The sequence below is a fragment of the Kwoniella shivajii genome, chromosome 3 (genome assembly GCF_035658355.1).
Source record: "Kwoniella shivajii chromosome 3, complete sequence".
In the NCBI taxonomy this organism is placed as follows: domain Eukaryota; kingdom Fungi; phylum Basidiomycota; class Tremellomycetes; order Tremellales; family Cryptococcaceae; genus Kwoniella; species Kwoniella shivajii.
Genome location: NC_085910.1, coordinates 1,900,811 through 1,919,233, shown reverse-complemented (window position 1 = coordinate 1,919,233; position 18,423 = coordinate 1,900,811). Strand labels below are relative to the sequence as shown.

Genomic DNA, 18,423 nt, shown 5'->3' with positions numbered 1-18,423 from the left:
TCACGTGATATCCAAAACCAGTTACTAGCTGCGGAGTCCAGGCCCCGGCGGTACCAAACCAACACAAACAATGTCCCCTCAGGCACACACACACACACACACACACACACACACACACACACACACATATTACATAAGACCAACATTTGCTGTGTTCTCCTAACAATGCATGTGACAAGAATCCCCATCTATTATATTCCCATTCTACTACTAACTGTTCATTATATGCGTAAAGATATCCTTCATTCTGATATCAAGAATCATCGTTCAATGATAATGTATATGCAATGGTTTCCGACCGGACAACATTAGGGATTTCGACAAGTGACAACTGATATGTTTTCCCATTTAAAATTCTTCCTCTTTCTTACCCAATACTACCCTCCCTTGTCGTGTTAGACCTCTCGCTTCTGCGTATCTCTCTAGTCTTTCCAATTGACCCTTATAACCTTCAAGTAATCTTTCTACCCAACCGTTTTTAGGGAATTTCTTGTTCCATTGATTATGTAGATGAACAGTCCAAACTTGACCTACCCTCTCTTCTAATTCTTCTCTTCCACCTTGGTTATCCCATTCTTTACCCGCAAAATGTGTCGGATCTGTTTCGAACGGATCTGGGAATCGATTATCCGTGCGACAATTCCTTGGATCGGCAAAACACCACGGTAATACCCCAAATGGTTTGATGTGATCCGCTAATAGTGCTCGATGTAGTTTGGAATAAAGATGTGATCCCCATGTGAATGTGTTGGGTTCAGGGAAAGGTGAAGTTGACATGAGATGAAACGCTTCACACAAATATGGTGAATGTCTTTCGAAATGCATCAATGCGCCGTTAAGTGAGAAATATGGTTTATCTGATTGGTGTCGGATTCCACTACGTCAGCACGACCATGACTAGATTGTTTCGTGAAGGATGAGAAAAACCGTAACTCACCATAACAGTCCCATTGAGTTGTCCATTCACTTTCCATCAAAGGATGTAAATCTCTCGTCAATATTTGATCCATGTCCATCCAGATACCACCATAATGCCAAAGTACCAATAATCTAATCGCATCACCATCCACCCAAGCTTTTTGATCGAATACATTCTGCTTACCATTCCCATTTCCCCTCGACGCAGAAGATAGGATAGGTTCTAGATCAGTGCCTTGAGTCAATTGATCCATATAGACTTGTCTGATTTCAATATATTCGCCCCATTTTTCGAGATATGGTTTAATGTTTTCATTTTCTTGTAAAATGTCCATACCGTTTGTCCATAAAATCAATTTCGAATATTCCAAAGGTTGAGTGGCTAAAAAAGATAAAAAAGTGATAATTTGTCTTTCGCCAAATGGTATCAAATCACTTCTCCAATAAGTATGATAAATCAATGATTCAGGTGATAATTCAGGTATAGGTTGTATCGTAGATGAATAATCATAGCATGCCATTCCTCTTTTTAATGATATTCCAGGGTTTAATGTATATCGTTTGGGTGAGTTATGTTTCGTTATATTGTACTGAGATGAAGGATTTTGAAAACATCCTTTTAATTTTGATATGGAATCAATTTCTTCTTTTATCCATTTTTTCTTGAATACAGAAAATTCAACTTGTATTTCATATTTTTTCTTCCATATTGATATACCCCATATCAGACTTGCCAATAATACTAGAATAATTAACAGTCCTCGTTTGTTGGAAGAACGACTCCCAAAACCACCTCCGCCCGGCCACCATTTTGCTGGCCAAGGTAGAGAATCTGATAACCTTCTTCTTCTGTGAAAAGGTAGCGAGAAAGAACTACCTCTTCCTCTATTCTTCAGTCTGCCTTTTGCTGATTTATGATTATGGTTCGATCCATCTTCTGATTCTGATTCTACTTCAACCCCAGTCTCAGTCTCTTTCCGCCTTGACCTGGCATAAGACGAACTGGCATTCGCATATGCCGAAGTAGTGAATCCATCTGATGAATGTGAAGGTCCAGATTGAGCATATCCGTTTGATAGAGGTGAATGTGTCGATCTAACAGGGGAAGATGTAGTCACATCGTATAGAGCTGATCCGGATCCATTGGGGTGGTAGCTGGGTCGTGACGTGTCAATCGTTGAGCGGCGTTGTTCGTCACCTGAAGAATGAGAGGAACGTGCGGTGGAGTTCGTATTCCTGCAAGATCGTTGATATCAACATACTAATCGCACTTCGGCGTGAAAGTGGTCGAGCGATATGTGTTACGTACCACTCTGCTCCAGACCATCCCTGTCGACTACTCTCTGCATCTGATAACGATGACCGAGTACTATGAATCTGCTGCGCGAGATGTGGTTTTGTTTTATTCGCTCGCAGCGTTCCGTTTGAATCCATGATGATTATTTGGTGACTCAGCCAGAGTTCATGGACAGACAGCAAGATTGCTCCAGCTTCTCAACAGAGGATCAGGTGTAGATAGAGATCAATCAGTCTCCAGTAAAAAGCCATTGCTTGGCATCTCTACTGTGATTAATACATAAATACATAAAGAGACGTAGTCGTACAGACCTGTCAATTCAGAAAATCTCAATGAATACATCGTCATATCCCCAGAGCGATCTAGCAAATCACGTGACAGAGAATGGGGTCTGAGAAAGTCAAAAAAGAACTCGCGAGCAAGAAAGACAGTGCCACATTTGATGATTGGTTATGCCGGTTATTCCCGTATAAACAACTGTCTTTTGTTTAGGATGTTCCGTGATATCCGATCATAGTAATTTGTTCAATTAAATTATGCAGAAGTTAGCAGTAGATTGGTAGTTTTGGTGAGGGTGCCACTTGAATGACGCTATATGGGTCTTTTCGTGCCGAGACTACAGTGGAAATAAACCAACCACAATTCCCTCTCCTTCCCCCACCAAACCCCCCTGTTCCATCCTCGCCTTTTTGAACTTTTATATAAACATTGCCACCTTTCGTTCTTACCTCAAACACCACATCTTTTTACTTCGTAACATCCCACACGGCGTAAACTAATTCTACGTGAGTACTGCATTGCCTGTTGGGTAGTAGGAAACCTTTTTCACTAACGCGTGAATAAAATAGTCAAAATGTCTCAAGCTGTTCCCCCCTCATGGAAGGTATGTCACCTTTTCTATCTTCTCCTACCTTCCTTCCATTCCGGAGACATGTACAGGCTATATCATTTGGAATCATTCTTCAAATTCAGTCGAATCCATAGCTGATCATTCCTATGAAACGTGTATATAGGATCTCGGAAAATCCTCTTCCGACCTTTTACTCAAAGATTACCCTATCCAAGGTACTTCTCTCGAGGTCAAGACTCTTACTCCCTCAAACGTAGCTTTCAAAGTTGCCGGTATCAAAGATGATAAATCCGGTGCTATTGCCGGTGACATCGAGGGTAAATACACCGATTTCAAGAACGGTTTGACCTTCACCCAAGTGAGTATTCCTTTCTTTCTTTCAATCAGACAAGAGAAGAAGTCTTCGGGAAGAGTCGCGTAGATTTAAGTGATTTTCATGGGAGTGGACGTCCATTAGCCATGTATGACGCGCTGTGGGCAAATCACGAGCGAAATTCAATGGGCTGTAGTAGCTAGGGGTGGATAGACGAGGAGAGTGGAGCTGGAGAATACCAATTTGACTATTGGCCAACAGAAAAGAGAATCTATCTCTTTGATCCACAATCGTGACGGGTGTGTGCGGACTATCGCTTACCGGCTTCATCATCTCAGGCCTGGACCACTTCCAACCTCCTTCGAACTCAACTTGAGCTCGAGAACCAAATTGCCAAAGGTCTCAAACTCGACCTTGCTACCACCCTTAACCCCGCCAAGTCTTCCAAGTCTGCTATCTTGACCGCTATCTACAAGCAACCTTCTCTCCACACCAGAGCCACCGTTGATCTTTTCAAGGTGAGTAGATATCAGTTCACGAGCTACCAATTCTTCAAGAATCTGACATTGAACTCTTCATCATTCAGGGTCCCACCTTCACTGCTGACACCGTTGTTGGCCGAGACGGTTTCCTTGTTGGTGCCGAGGCTTCTTACGACGTCCTCTCCGGTGCTATCACCCGATACGCTGGTGCCGTAGGATTCTCTGCCCCCGAGTACGCCATCACCCTCCACGGTCTTGGTAACCTCTCCACCTTCGCCGCCTCTTACTACCACAAAGTCTCCAAGGACGTTGAGGCCGGTGCCAAGGCTGTCTACGACACCAAATCCACCACCGGTGGTGTCTCCCTCGAAGTCGGTGCTAAGACCTACCTTGTAAGTCCCCATATCACCCGAAACCCGCGATTAGCGTAATGTTAAAATGCTAATCCTCTTGTTCAACCGCTGTAGGACAACGCCGCTTTCGTCAAGGCTAAGATCAACAACGCTGGTGTTCTTGCTCTCGGTTACACTCAAGCTCTCCGACCTGGTGTCAAGGCCTCTTTCGGTCTTGCCGTCGACACCACTCGACTCAACGAGCCCGCCGCCGGTCAAGCCGCCCACAAAGTCGTAAGTGAACTCTTGAGCGAAGATGCACCAACACTAATCTGATTCTGCATAGGGCGCTTCATTCACCTTCAACGCCTAAACATAAGTATATTAATTCAAAAAAAGAGGATGTGAGAAGTTCATTTTTAATCAAATCAAGTATTGTTTCTTTTACATGGGATGATGAAATGCAATTGTTTTCAAAGGGATTTCAAGCTTGCCTGACACTATCCGATAGTGCTGAAGATTCCTCTTACCTGATTGCTCTTGGTTCTACGTTCCAGTGTCTGTCTTGTTGCAATTACTGTCTCCTCGTTACGCGTCGTTCTGTACGTGTTTTATGGTCTGTGTGTCTCTATGATGTCTGTGTGTACCTATAGGTGTGCATGGGCGATATCACCGTATATTACCGAGTGTGGCACTTGCACCTTTCCCATTCGATCAACTAGTCGTGACGTTGTCATACCTCGCTCTCCTTCCCTTTCTTCTCGACTTTATTTGGCTGAACTATTTTGTACAAACTACCATACATACCTGAAACCTCAGGTCATACCTACCTTGCTTCTTCCTCCGCTGTTCGCTGTTTCGTCAGGCTCAGACAGATCGAATACAGCCAACATGTCAGACAGAGGTAGATCCCGAACACCAAAATCATTAACACCGTCACCACGTCGTGCTCGTTCCTATTCTCGTTCACCTTCAAGATCAAGGTCTAGATCCGGATCAATATCACCGAGGAGAACAAACGGGGATAAGAATGGGTCATCAGCCAAACAAGGTCAGAGTAGAAGTGATGGTGGCTTGAGAGTGATAGTGGTATCCGGCTTAAGTAAGAATGTGATGAAAGGTCATTTGGAGGAAATATTCGGTGAATATGGTAGAATTACTGGAATCGATTTACCTACGTTCAAAGTTTGTAAGTAAACTCTCCTTTGACCAAAACCTCTTGAAAATAGTGTCTTAACGTACGCACGTTTGGTTCATCGATGAAGAACTGCTGCATTCTCGATGAATGTGGAATTGAACTGACTGGATGTTTCGTTGTGTTCAGCCGGACTGAATCGTGGTAAAGCAGCTATCGAATTCGAAACACCTTCAGACGCACAATTAGCTATGAAGAATATGGATGGTGGTCAATTAGATGGATCGTTCTTGTCTGTCCAAGTGAGTCAGGGTAATCCTGCCTCCTTCTCAAATACAAGTGGAATAGTTGATGGTCATTTGACTGATGGGGTTTTTTTTTTCCTAAAATTCAGATTTCCGAACATCCTTTACCCGCTCCCAAACCTATATCGCCACCTGCTGTTCGACGTAGAAGATCAATTTCCAGGTCAAGGACGAGATCTCCACCTCGACGCAGAAGATCACCTTCATACTCACGATCAAGGTCACCACCTCGTCGAGCAAGTTTCAGGAGAAGATCACTTTCTAGATCTCGTTCACCGCCTCCTCCAAGAGGCTTCAGAGGTGGAAGAGATTCATATGTTCCCCGAGGTGGTGGAGGAGGTGGATACGGAGGCGGAAGAGGAGGATATGGCGCTGGTGGACGAGGTGGGGGTGGTGGATATAGTGGATATGGTGGACCTGGAGGACCAGGGGGACAAAGGAGAGATAGAAGTCCTTTAATAGTTAGAAGACCAGGAGAAAGAGGTGCACCAAGGAGGCCCAGTCCAGAATATAAAAAAGGTGGTAGAAGCATATCAAGATCAAGAAGTAGGAGTTATTCAAGATCAAGAAGTTTCTCAAGTAGATCAAGATCTCCTCCAATAAGGAGAAGAAAATACACACCAAGTAAAAGTAGAAGTAGAAGCAGAAGTATGAGTATCGATTCGAGAAGTAAGAGTAGAAGTAGAAGTATGAGAAGTGTCAGTCCTAGGAAATGAACAGATTAGATACTGCCCACAGGAGCTGGCGTGCGGGAAGGTCAAGTTTGGAATTGCAAAGATACAATTATGCGCACCAAAAAAAGGGTCTTACCTATTCCTGACATCTGCTTGAACAGCGAAATACTTATGTATATACAAACATGAATGCATACATGTATATATATATGCTAGACGATCCATCGTGTTACCTTTTATCGAATACCTTCTATAGTGTCTGAGATTGCATTAATGTGAGTGGTGATGATCATCGTAGTATGTAATGGGGCAAATGAGACTGAAAATCAACGCGATCATTCCCTCGAAACAAAAGACACTTGAACATAAATAATCAACATAACCGGAAGTTAATTCTCGTGTTTTTGGGATCATTCAACGAAGACATTCAACTATTTCAAAGTTGAACCAACATTGTAACTATACTTTCATGTAACAAGACTCGGATCTTCTTGACGATATCCTTATAACGTTGATCAAAGTTCAGTCAGATCTTGACACAGCGCAGGAAGAAACATATACTTGAGCTAAACAAGGCTTCTTCTTACTCAACAGAGTTATTCCTCAACACGAAATCAACATGTCTTCCGGCACCAAAACGAAAGTACTCACAGAAGAGAATATAGAAGGGAAGATCATAAAGCTTAGAGCTGCTGGTAAGTCCCTCTTAGCCTATCACAAGATGTTCAAAGAGTGACATTTGCTGACTTGAGATCACATGTTGTCTTGCTGTCTATCAAAGAACCGGATAAGAAGGTCGATCTAATCCAATTCTTCGGATTGGAGTTGGAAGAATTAGCAGAGGTGAGTATGACTGTTTGGTGAAATGTGAACGACTTGCCGTCCTCATGTCTTCCCATTAGGGCCCAGTACACAAGCTGCATCAGATGCTAAATTCCATCTCATCCTCTCGCTCATAGTTACCTGAATCAACGATAGATCCTCTAACTCTAATCATCCCACCTTTAATACGATCTTCTCATCCATTATTACAATCCTCAATATTAACCTCGTTTCTGCCATTTTACATCCCTTTAATACCTTTATCACCAAGCACACACTTACGATTGGCTTTACTTCAAGTATTACCTGCATTGCTGGAAAAGCTGAATGATCCAAAAGACAGAATTCATTCAACGGCTTCTTTATCTGTTTTCTTATTGGGAAAATCAAGTTCCGATTCTGACATTATCACTTCCTCTTCTTCTTCATCTTCTTCCACAAGTCAAGTTCAAGGTCAAAGTCAAGCTCAAAGTCAAAATGGGAATGGCAATCCTAACTCAAAGGGTAAAGAGAAAGAAACTTTATCACAAACATTTGAACGATATATCAAAGATATCTTGTCATCTAAATTAACAAGATCAAAAGTTGAAACACTGAAAATACTGATTAAATTAAGATCAGAATTAGGAAATAAATTTGGATTGAAAGGATGGTTAAGTATCTTAGTTGATTTATTAGAAGATGGTGATGGGACTGTTAGAGAACAAGCAAAAGAAGTGAGTAATGTCATGTATTCTTGTTGAATCTGTGGTTCTATTTTTGACTGAGCATCACTATATAAGCCGAATGAGTACAACTCAGAATGTGTCTGCTGATTGTGCTGAAATTTTGATAGACCGTCGTAGCTCTCTTATCACCATCATCAACTCCCCCAGCTGCAAGATCAGAACTGAAAAAACTTCTAATAGCTAGAAACGTTAGGAAAACAATATCGACTGATATCATAACAAGAGTATTTGGAGGTGCCGGTGTGGAATCAGGTAGATCAACACCTGCTATTCCATCTGGAGCCGAAACTCCCAAAGAAGAAACCATTTCAACTGCACCTGCAGTAACAGTGGGAAATGGAACGGATGACGTTGAGATTGTTTATGTAAGCTTACTTACTTCATACTACAATACTTCTTATCACAAGCAAGCAAGCAGAGGTTGCTGATGCCCTTCGTTCGAACGTGTAGATTGCATCACCGCATGACTTGTCAAACGAATTCGCAGCTATGATCCCACATTTCGAAGGTAAAGAAACAGAACAAAATTGGTTACCAAGAGAAAAGTCTGTTGTGAGAATAAGAGGAATGTTAAAAGGTGGTGTATGGAGTAAATACAGTGAAGCTTTCACACATGGATTGAAAGCTGGTATAATGGAAGGTCTCTCCAAGACTGTGAGTCATAGGTAGAAAAGGGAAGAAGTCATCAATCGCTCGAAATGATGTTCTGTGATGTCAGCCCATACTGATAGTCTACCTTGTCACAGATCATCAGTCTGAGGACAACTGTCGCTCAGCAATCCTGTTTTCTCCTCAAGGAAATGGTCGAACATCTTGGAAATGGATTTGACCCATTTGTGGAACACTTCTTACCTATCCTTGCAAAAATGGCGTAAGTGCTTTTACGACCTGTATGGGAATCAAAGTCATGACTGATTCCTTGCATTGCGATATAGCGGTTTCACAAAGAAGATCATAGCTGAAAGGTCTCAAGCTTGTATGACCGCTATCATCATACATACTAACGTTCATCCACGATTACTGATCGGCCATATATCTGTCGGAGTTGCTGAGAAGAATATTCAAACTCGACATTTCTCCACCGGACATCTGAAGACTTTCATCGATATTCACGGTTCAAGGTCGAGACATGCTATCGAAGCGACTCCCGGATCGATGGATCAGCTTGAAGGTGCGATCAAAAAGGCTCTGTCAGATGTCAATCCCGCTGTGAGGGATTTAGCCAGACAAGCATTTTGGAGTTTCTATTCTGTTTGGCGATCACGTGCCGAGGCCATCATGACTGGTTTGGATGGTATGGCTAGAAAACAATTAGAAAAAGCAAACCCTCATGATTCAAATGGGATCGTTCCTCCTGCAAAAGCCGCTGTGTCCACTGCAACCACTGCTCCTGGTCCTCCTGCGACGAAACGAGCTACAAGTTCTTTATCGGCTCTGTTGGCAGAAAAAAGGAAAGCAAAGGCAGCAGAATTAGCAGCAGGTAAAATGGCTCAGGAATCACCTAGAATCGTTTCGGGACCTATACCTTCTTCACCAAGCTTACAACAAGGTTTGACTAGATCAAATTCTTCAGCTTCAATGTCACATCCATCAAACAAATATGGTCCCGGTAGACTGGAAAGAAGTGTCACTTCTCCCCCTGATAGTTCACCTAAAAACGTGCCTTTACCTACTTCACCTGGACCAAACTCATCACCCACTCCTCGACAAACGACTAAATCATCATTTGGATCACCGAGAGATCTTCTATCCAATCAACGTTCGACAAATCTAGGTCAAAATTCACCGTCGAGAGGTTCACCGAGTCATGATTCTCCTCTGAGACAATCATCTACTTTCGCTCAACATTCCGCTTCGGGTTTGAGGTCACCCGGATCAAGTACAGCTTCGAGTGCGCATAATTTACGTACACCACAGAGCACACGTAGACCCCTGTTTCGTGAGGCTGACCCAGGACTAGGAATGTCATCCCCTTCAGGGATGGAAAGATCTGCTTCTCATGAAGCTGACATGGGTGACGAAGACTGGATTGGTACTCCTACAAGAAGCCTGAATCCAGGACAAGGTGTAGTGGAAGATGCAAGAAGGGCACAAGCTGCTCAAGCCGAATCTGCCGCAAGACAACTGATGGAGTATAACGAAGACGAAGAACAAGCTATACCGTTAGTGCACGGACATGGACATCGACAAGGACATGGCGTACCTACCACTCCAGCTAGACCTACCAATGGTCATCAGAACGGCAATTCAAGTGCCTACAGAACTCCGTTGTACAGCCACAGGAAAGTATGGGAGGACTCACCTAGACCCGAAGCTGTCACACCTCTAGTCATCGAACGGTTGAAAGAAAGGAAACACGAACGAACATGGTGGATAAGAAGACAAGAATGTAAGTACTCTGCCCCCGTCTTCAATTATCGATAGACAATTGAATGCTCGCTAACCAAGACCCTCAGTATTGGACGAAGTGTCTCCACTGAAACCATCAGCTCCAGCACCTTCATCGGCCATACTTCCAGATCTTGAAGCTTTATCGAATGGTACACCGACTATTCGAAATTTCCAAAAACTCACCTTGTTCTCTACTTCACACCCTATCCATGGTGAAGAAGATAGGAAAATATGGGAAGAAGGAAAACTATTTGAGAAGGTCCTGAATGGATTGTTCAAGTTCATCAAACCTGATCAGGTATGTTACAAATGCCCCTCCACTCTACCCGGCTTTCAACCTCAGATGGGCTGACTTGATGGAAAATGACGATCTTTCAGGACAAACAACTACTTGAACAAAGTCTGGTCGTTCTTTGGGAGATGGTTCAGCAACAATGGACATTATTCGATGAACATGAGCAAGAACTGTTGGAAATGTTGTTCAGATTAAGAGCTAGTCACAACCTCACTGTGAGTTGTGCTACCCTGGAAATTCCCTCCTGAAATGTGGTCGAATGGACAAAGGGGTTTTTGACTAATGATTTGCCACTGTTCCAGATGCTCGAATGCACCAATGCGTTGATCTCACTGTTAACCCAAATATCAGATCCGATTTACCTTTTAACTCTATTGAAATCATCACTGGACCGATTCTTGCTGGAACATCCATCAACCTCAACTCCATCTGAAAATACAGAAAGTACTACCACAGATGGTTCAGCACGCTTCTCGGTAACTGGCAAAGCCAAGGAATCACCAGAGGAAAGAATAAGGAATTCAGGTTGGTTGTTTGGTTTGACAAGTTTAGGAATGTGCGTTTTGAGATTACCTCAAGCTGTAGTTGAAGTTGAAGGTGGGAGATTAGGTCAAGTCATTTCGAATGTAAGTCATCGCAAGTAATCATATATTTATCCGCTCTTGGTGGGAAAGAATGACAGAGCTGATTTATTCGATTCAAATCGGTTATTTAGGCAATGCTATCACCTTCTTCCATGATAAGACAATCTGCTCAATCATTATTATTGGCGATTCAGACTATAATTCAAGATTCAATCAAAACATTATCGTTCGTACCGGATTTAACTACAGGTCAAAAAGATTTAGCAATTTATTATATGGCCCAAAATGGTATTTTGGAGAATAACAATTTATCATCCAATACCAATACCAAGTCCAATCAACATCAAAGAGAAACTAAAGAAGAAGATGAAGGACAAAACAATGAGGAGGAAGAAGAAGAAATAGAAAGGAAAGAAAGAATGTTAGGCGAAATGGAAGCTTTGATGGGTAGAAGTATACTTCGTGAATAAACGAAATATTTGGCTTACATCTGCATTATAAGCAAAAAGCGAAAGGATAAGAACAGGAATTGGAAGTAGGCTTTAGGGTTTAGGGTCTAGGATTTAGATCACCTTCAGCCGCTGTATATATCAATGGGGCAAAAAAGAAATTGCCAGGATCTGGAATGACTGTAACAATATTGTTCATAGATGATTTATAGTAAATGTGATTGTGATTCAGCTTTTTCTCGGTCTCCAGTCTAGTGCAAGGGATACCATCCGATTGATGAATCACAATGAGCGTGAATGCATACATATCACAGAAATCTAATCTTATCAATACACAAAGGCTGAGCAGAATATCAAAATGAAGCTAGAACATTGTTGAATTGATGGAAAAAAAGAATATGAGAACGAAACCCGAAAACGAAACTACCAATAACGCTTGTGAGAAATATAAGAAAATGCCTCTGTATTAATCCTTTGAATGCCTCTTGAATTCTTCTCACACGATGGTGTTATTTCAATGCTTTGACTCGTAAATTAGGACGAATCTATGAAGACAAACAAGACAATCAGTAAAATTGTTCTTCCTATCGTTACTATACTTGGACTGTTTTTTGCTCATTGTATCAAGTTCAGAAAATACAAAAAGGACAACTCACAATTTCGACGAAGAGTGGTCTTAATTGATCGATATTCCTTGTTTCAGGTTGAACCAAAAGATCGATATTTCTATTTCTTTTCTTCTTATTTTGTCTATTTCTACTCCTTTCCCGACCTCCTCCGGCCGAATCAGCATTGGTTGACTTTGACGGTCTACCACCAGATTCTCTATCTTTATCTTTCTTATCAATTTCAGGTGAATTAGGTGAAGTAGGTTTGATGATCTTGTTCTTGAAATCTAACGAATGTCTAATTCTCTCCATTGATTTTTTACCTTTATTGTTGGATTCTGATGAACCTGATCCTCTCCTACTTCCTTCCGCACTTAGATTTTCTTGATTGACGAAAGAAGGTGTAGGAGGTAGTTGTAACGAAGAACTTTCTCCGCCGTCACCGCTTCCTCTTCTTTCATGAGATCCTTCATTTCCATTATTGTCATTGTCATAATCCAAATTGAAGTTTCTAATGGCCTGATCTCTTTCATCTTCATCTTCTTCATTATCATTATCTTCATCTTCTTCTTCACTTTCTTCATCTGCGATTTCGCCACCTTCCGCTACTGCGGTCTCACCGATACTCAGACTTGCCATTACACTATCTAATAAAGCTGCTTCCTCATCTATTCCTTCTGGTGATCCTTGCGGTCCAGCAGCAGATCTGAATCTTCTTCGGATTTTCTCTTCATGTGCCACTTTCAGTTTGTAATGGTATTCTGCGACTGAATCAACTTCCTTCATCACTGCTCTTCTCGCGTCCTCGGATGCAGGTAAAATAAATTCTAAATCTAATGGTTGAGGTAACCCAACTCTAGCATAAGTGAGGAATAATTCAATCCAGCCCATCAATGAGTCAAATAACCCTTGTCCCTTGGAATGAACGTTATGTACGAATGAATAGAATGATTGTTCGTGTCGTTGAACAAGATCGATAAACGTTTGGACTGTACGTTGGGGATCTTCTTGCGATACTAAGTAGAGTGGATGCCGAATGTCAGTTCTCTCCTTCAGAACATCAAACTTCCTAACAATTTATTCGAATCCATCTCTCACTCACGTTCTTCCACTTGCTCAACAGTCCTAATCATATCATTGATGAAAGCCTGCATATCACCGATCGAATCGGCGATATTAGCAGCCTTATATACTGTCGCCAAGGGAGCGTAGAAGATGGTGATTATATCTTTCAGTAATTCGGCCGTGACGCCCTATATACCACATATACGGTATCAGCGAATGCCGTTAAGCGAGAGTCACTTATCGCTTACCTCGAAGATCAACGCTAACAATCCTTCCTTCTCTCTTTTCCTCATCCATAACTTTAATAACACGCTCAAATCCTCATATAGCCAGGCATCTTCGTTATCAGGTCCTACATCATCGTCTGAATCATCTGCATCCGCTTGAGCGGATTTGTATTCATGGTATGCTCTTGTGGCTTTAGCAACTCGTTGGAATTGCGGTCTTGAGAGTGATGGCATATCAGGTGATCGAAGTATGGTAACGAGAAGATCGACTCGTTCTTGAGCTGAAGATATATCGTGATCAATATCGATACGACTACAAGGGATTTTGGCAGAAAAGGATGGACTCACCAGCATCTTTCCTGAATATCTCTTGAATCTCAAACGGAGCATTGGCATACTGCTCAATCTTTTGACATATAACCGGGTCGTCAATCTTCTCTTGTACAGCTTCGATGTCTTCTCCTAACAGTCTGACATCCTCGCTGAGAGAAGAAGAGAACATCCTTTGTATGAGTGATTGACCACCGAATGGTCGTGCAAGGAATAAATCAAGAACACCTGTTGTGGACAGAAGAGTTTAGCCATCCGCAACTTGAACTTGAAATATCCACAAAGACTTCAAACTCACCTCTGATCATTGCCATTGGATTTGAGATCTTCAGTATCCCCTTTAATACGAAATAAGGCATCAAACCATGTATTCTCTTCAGTTGAGTCAGCGTCTCTGATGCGGTATCAGAAGCGACGAATAGCTGGAAGACAGTGGCTGCAAGGCTATAAATAAAGACATTAATATATCGGCCGTCTGAGCAACAAGACATACGCAATACTTGGCGGAGTACGTTTTCGAGTCACTCACGATATTCTACCCCATTCCAAGACACTAGCTTCGGCTTTAGGTAGATCTTCTACTCTTTCCACTCTTCTGACAACTTCGAATACGCCTTTGAGTCCACCTTCTTTGGTTAAGACGTCACCTTTGAATTGGGCTAATCCTTCCCTTAGAGCTTCGATCCGCTTTTCAGCTTCCGCTTTGAATCGTCTTCTACCTTCTTCCCTTACTGCATCTGCTTCCAGACGTCTTTGAATGTCCACTGCTTCTGGGGGAGTCAGAGTCGTAGGAGCTGAGAGTAAGAACGATCTGAGAATAGGTGAATTGATAATGAAAGGTAGGCTTAATACCGAAGTTAAATATGCTCGGAGAGTAAGTCGATTTTTTTCTCTTGATAAAGGAGTAGTGCCGCCGGTCGTAGGAGAGTCGGGTTGCGTTGAAGATTGCTGGTTCGGATACCCAGTCGTTGAAGAGGATTCAGGAATACCGGATCCGTAGATCATTCGAAGCGGGTTGTAAGCACTATACCCTGCTGAAGGAGGAGGACTTGTGGCTGCCGCTGTCACAGACTTGTCTTTCGGTGGTGGTGGTGGAATTGGATAATCGGGGAATGCCAGACGAAGCTACCGCGAAACACGATAATCAGGTATATGTATCAATTAGACAGTGCCCTCTTATGTGGCTTTCAAGACATACCTCATCAGCTAGACGTTTGAAATCACCATATCTCCTTGACACAAATACATCGGCTACACCATTACGACTCGTACGAATGATGAATTCCTGTTTTGAATCTCATAATATCAGCTTCAAGTTATTTGTGGTATTGTTCTATGTAGATTTCGCGTTAGGTCAAGTGAATTGTGGATCGCACTAACCTCATGAGACCTATTCCTCACTCTTCCTTTCTCCACGACGACTCTTACGCCAACAACGTTTACTTCGAAACCTTGACTTGGATCTAAACCTTGTTCTGCTAAAGGATGTTTTTCCAACCATCTTTTTCTTCTTTCCTCTTGTAATTCTTCTAATCTTCTTAATTCACTTTGACCTATTCTAACTACTTCTTCGCCTGAAGTTAATTTGATTCCCACACCGAACATCAACGCTAAATGCTTTTCGACTTTTGCCCATAATTTCTTTTTTTCCAATGCTTCTTTTTTTTCTTCCTTAGTCATTAAACTTTCTGCTACTTCCCTTTCCTTCTCACTTAACGTAGCATGTGCTGATACTCCCGTTGTCGAGAGGAAAGAAGATAAAAAAGGCTGGACTTTGGATGACCAGAAAGTCGGTGGGGCAGTAGCCAAAAACGGAAATGGTAAAAGAAATTGATGAAACATGAACCTCAATAAAGGTAAATCTTCTATTCTACCTTCTGATTTCGAATATTCACTTATCCTATCTAAAGCTTCTTTTTTAGCTGAATCAGGCAAGATGAACGGATCACCTAACAAGCCTAATGCATTGGCACCCAGTACTGGATCTGTTATTAGATTTAGTTCGTATTTCACTTGAAGGTTCACCAATGTTTTCTTCAGGTAATGTGCTCGTAATGGTGTGAGTGTAGTGGGAGGTTCCATCGTAGTAGGTAAAGTGGAATGGAATGGATGTAAATGTTGAGAAGATGTTTTAGGTACAGGTGGTGCTGATCTTGGTTCATTAGAAGACGTATCTGAATCATCTCTTCGTCGGGGTTGTTGCTGACTCCCACTGATGGGAGCTGTGTTCGGAGGTGGAGGTGGTGGTGGGGGTGACGGTAGATCTTTTCCGTGACTCTGTGATGGCAGCGATGATGGACGAGGTGGTGAAGGTGGTGAGGTGAACCCTTGTGCTATTTCAAATGCATTGACTGCACCTACGTCTTCCTCAGGTGGTGGGGCAGGTAATGGTCGATCAGGTCGAGCAGAACGTTGTCTACGCGGTGTATATGGTTTATACGGTACATTCGGATTAGGGCTCGAGGACGACATGGTGAGCGATGTGTCACGGGTATGGGTCTTAGAGAGAAAGTTGGAGTCGGCAAGGTATATGTATATGTATACGCAAGATGATGGATGAAGGATACCAGTCAGTTCAATGAAACGTGCAACGAAAGACAGTAGTAGTGAAAGTGAAAGTGAGAGTGAAAATGAACCATGACACAAACTAGTAACGCATGACGTAGTCGCTATTAATATCTTGGCTCATTCTCATATGTCGTTCAAAAAACATCGTTCTCATCATGTTCCTGCTGTTCCCCCTGTATCCTCATACTGCCATCATCGCATTGCATGCATTCCCAATTCACAGCGTACGCATGCGTTCGAATGCTAATGGCTGTTGCGTCGTCGGACGCTGTACACGAAAAGACAAAACAATGTCAAATTCCCCCCATTGGTTCACGCGGCAAAGAGGTGATACAAAACTGTTCCAGAATCAGACACCTCATGAGTCTTCCGTGAACGGGGGGACAACATGAGCCCAACAATCTTGCTAAACCCAGAGTTTGATCGATGTTGTGTGCCATTCATATTACTTTAGCGATCTCTACAAATGGGGTATGATTCCGTACTCTTTATACAAACAGTGTTTTCTTTGATATGATTGTTTATTTACATAACTACAGATTTCTATCGCTCGTCCTCTATGAGTATCTATGCTTGCGCAATCTTACTGGCAACAGTCCGTTCTTTCTCAAGCCGTGCTTTGTTGGCTTGGAAAGCTGCATCTCGACAAGCTTGCATGCCGGAGCTGTGTAGAGATGAGTGTGTTAGCGAAGAAACCCAGCGTGAGAAAAGAAAAGATCATGGAGCGGAAAAAGAGTGAGAGCAAGATGGTCATAACAAGCTCCGTGCGAAGCTAATGAAAATATGTGCAAGAGGTAGGTATAAAGGGGTGAAAGCTGACTACGACCGTAAAGTGACCTTACCAATTATGTGCTTCCGGTTGTCTGTGCGCTGAACAGAAGTTCTTCTGACAATGAGGACAATCACCGACGATTCTTTGGGCGGCTGAAGGACATTGTGTTGGATTTGCAGTCATTTCAGGTTTGGAACCTTCTTCTATAGGTGAAGTGGGGATGTTATATACGACTTTGAATTGACATCGTTTCTTAGCTGGCCTAAGAGTATTGAAGATAGAGGTGTCAGCCCTGATCATTTGGAAGGAATCGGTGTAGCGATGTGACGATGTATTGCACGTGTATGTACGGTGATGGATCGATGCATTGTAGTAATATGGGGAAGTGGGAATGAGATTGACTTACATATTGGATGAATGAGCTTTGTGGAAAGTAGGAGGGTATGAATACGTCGATTGACTTTGTGTTCTTGAGTGGCAAAATGTTCTGATCCAATCTGGCTGAATACTGATCGAGTCGCTTTATCTAAGTTTGAGATCTATCACTCTAATATTTCTAATAATCTGATCGATCGAATGAGGATGAAATAGAATAAAGAGAGTAAGGTGTCCTATATGGAATGGATCGTGGTTGAGACGATGTTATCCAGTGCGTGGAGAATGAGGAAAGTCGTGTGATTGTTATGCGTTGGCGATGAGGCTATTGGTTGATGAGTTCTATTCGTTACTTGTATGTATTGCTATTGGTAATCGGTTGTATGATTGTTTGTAATGGGATCAGTTGATGGAATGGGTGTGTAGGTATGTATGTGTTGTAAACTCTCTCAAAATGTGAATGAAAGAAAGGAGAGAAGAGATGAATGGATGGATGGGACGTTGGTTGAAAGATAAGGATATGTACATATATATACTCTCACAGCCATGAGATTGTCCGCATTCGTAAGCGTAACTCGCATAAACTGTGAGGTGGCGCGGGGAGACACTGTGGAACTGAGGAATTGCCACTCTTGATCCTTTCTTGATCCTTGGGATTCGGGCAACACCGTAATTAATTATATATGGTAATAATATTTGGTGATAGACAAATTGTGAGATGATCTCAGGGCAATGATCTTCTCCCCCCCTTAACCCCTTCCTCTCAATTCCCGTTAGAATAACGGAGATAGACAGACAATATTAAGTATACTACTATCGAATAGTGGAGAAGGAAGGAGAATGATGGTGGCGGATTTCGATTTTGACGTTTTTGACGTTTTGCAGATTTACGTTTTGTGCTTG

The 18,423-nt window shown here is 42.3% G+C and overlaps 6 protein-coding genes across 6 annotated transcripts; 3 read left to right on the top strand and 3 right to left on the bottom strand.

The window, feature by feature from the left end:
- Positions 1–348: 348 nt before the first annotated feature.
- On the bottom strand, positions 349–2,352 carry IL334_002902 (uncharacterized protein; the record flags this gene model as incomplete). The annotated part of the gene is made up of 3 exons (XM_062934640.1): positions 349–857; positions 938–2,154; positions 2,228–2,352. The coding sequence occupies 3 exons, from the start codon at positions 2,350–2,352 to the stop codon at positions 349–351; spliced, it is 1,851 nt and encodes a 616-aa protein (XP_062790691.1).
- Positions 2,353–3,068: 716 nt separating this feature from the next.
- Positions 3,069–4,565, top strand: IL334_002901 (uncharacterized protein; the record flags this gene model as incomplete). The annotated part of the gene is made up of 6 exons (XM_062934639.1): positions 3,069–3,098; positions 3,229–3,423; positions 3,717–3,896; positions 3,965–4,252; positions 4,328–4,486; positions 4,539–4,565. 6 exons carry the CDS (start codon positions 3,069–3,071, stop codon positions 4,563–4,565), a joined length of 879 nt encoding a protein of 292 aa, XP_062790690.1.
- A 518-nt stretch (positions 4,566–5,083) lies between these two features.
- On the top strand, positions 5,084–6,348 carry IL334_002900 (uncharacterized protein; the record flags this gene model as incomplete). The annotated part of the gene is made up of 3 exons (XM_062934638.1): positions 5,084–5,381; positions 5,517–5,629; positions 5,722–6,348. The coding sequence occupies 3 exons, from the start codon at positions 5,084–5,086 to the stop codon at positions 6,346–6,348; spliced, it is 1,038 nt and encodes a 345-aa protein (XP_062790689.1).
- Positions 6,349–6,925: 577 nt separating this feature from the next.
- Positions 6,926–11,596, top strand: IL334_002899 (uncharacterized protein; the record flags this gene model as incomplete). The annotated part of the gene is made up of 12 exons (XM_062934637.1): positions 6,926–7,001; positions 7,088–7,149; positions 7,266–7,574; positions 7,632–7,844; positions 7,964–8,221; positions 8,307–8,510; positions 8,603–8,727; positions 8,792–10,245; positions 10,313–10,545; positions 10,626–10,757; positions 10,845–11,168; positions 11,258–11,596. The coding sequence occupies 12 exons, from the start codon at positions 6,926–6,928 to the stop codon at positions 11,594–11,596; spliced, it is 3,729 nt and encodes a 1,242-aa protein (XP_062790688.1).
- Positions 11,597–12,084: 488 nt separating this feature from the next.
- Positions 12,085–16,277, bottom strand: IL334_002898 (uncharacterized protein; the record flags this gene model as incomplete). Its single annotated transcript, XM_062934636.1, has 9 exons — positions 12,085–12,120; positions 12,232–13,199; positions 13,286–13,436; positions 13,497–13,756; positions 13,824–14,033; positions 14,104–14,249; positions 14,335–14,930; positions 15,004–15,090; positions 15,186–16,277. The coding sequence occupies 9 exons, from the start codon at positions 16,275–16,277 to the stop codon at positions 12,085–12,087; spliced, it is 3,546 nt and encodes a 1,181-aa protein (XP_062790687.1).
- A 663-nt stretch (positions 16,278–16,940) lies between these two features.
- Positions 16,941–17,328, bottom strand: IL334_002897 (uncharacterized protein; the record flags this gene model as incomplete). Its single annotated transcript, XM_062934635.1, has 2 exons — positions 16,941–17,037; positions 17,216–17,328. The coding sequence occupies 2 exons, from the start codon at positions 17,326–17,328 to the stop codon at positions 16,941–16,943; spliced, it is 210 nt and encodes a 69-aa protein (XP_062790686.1).
- Between the last annotated feature and the right edge of the window lie 1,095 nt (positions 17,329–18,423).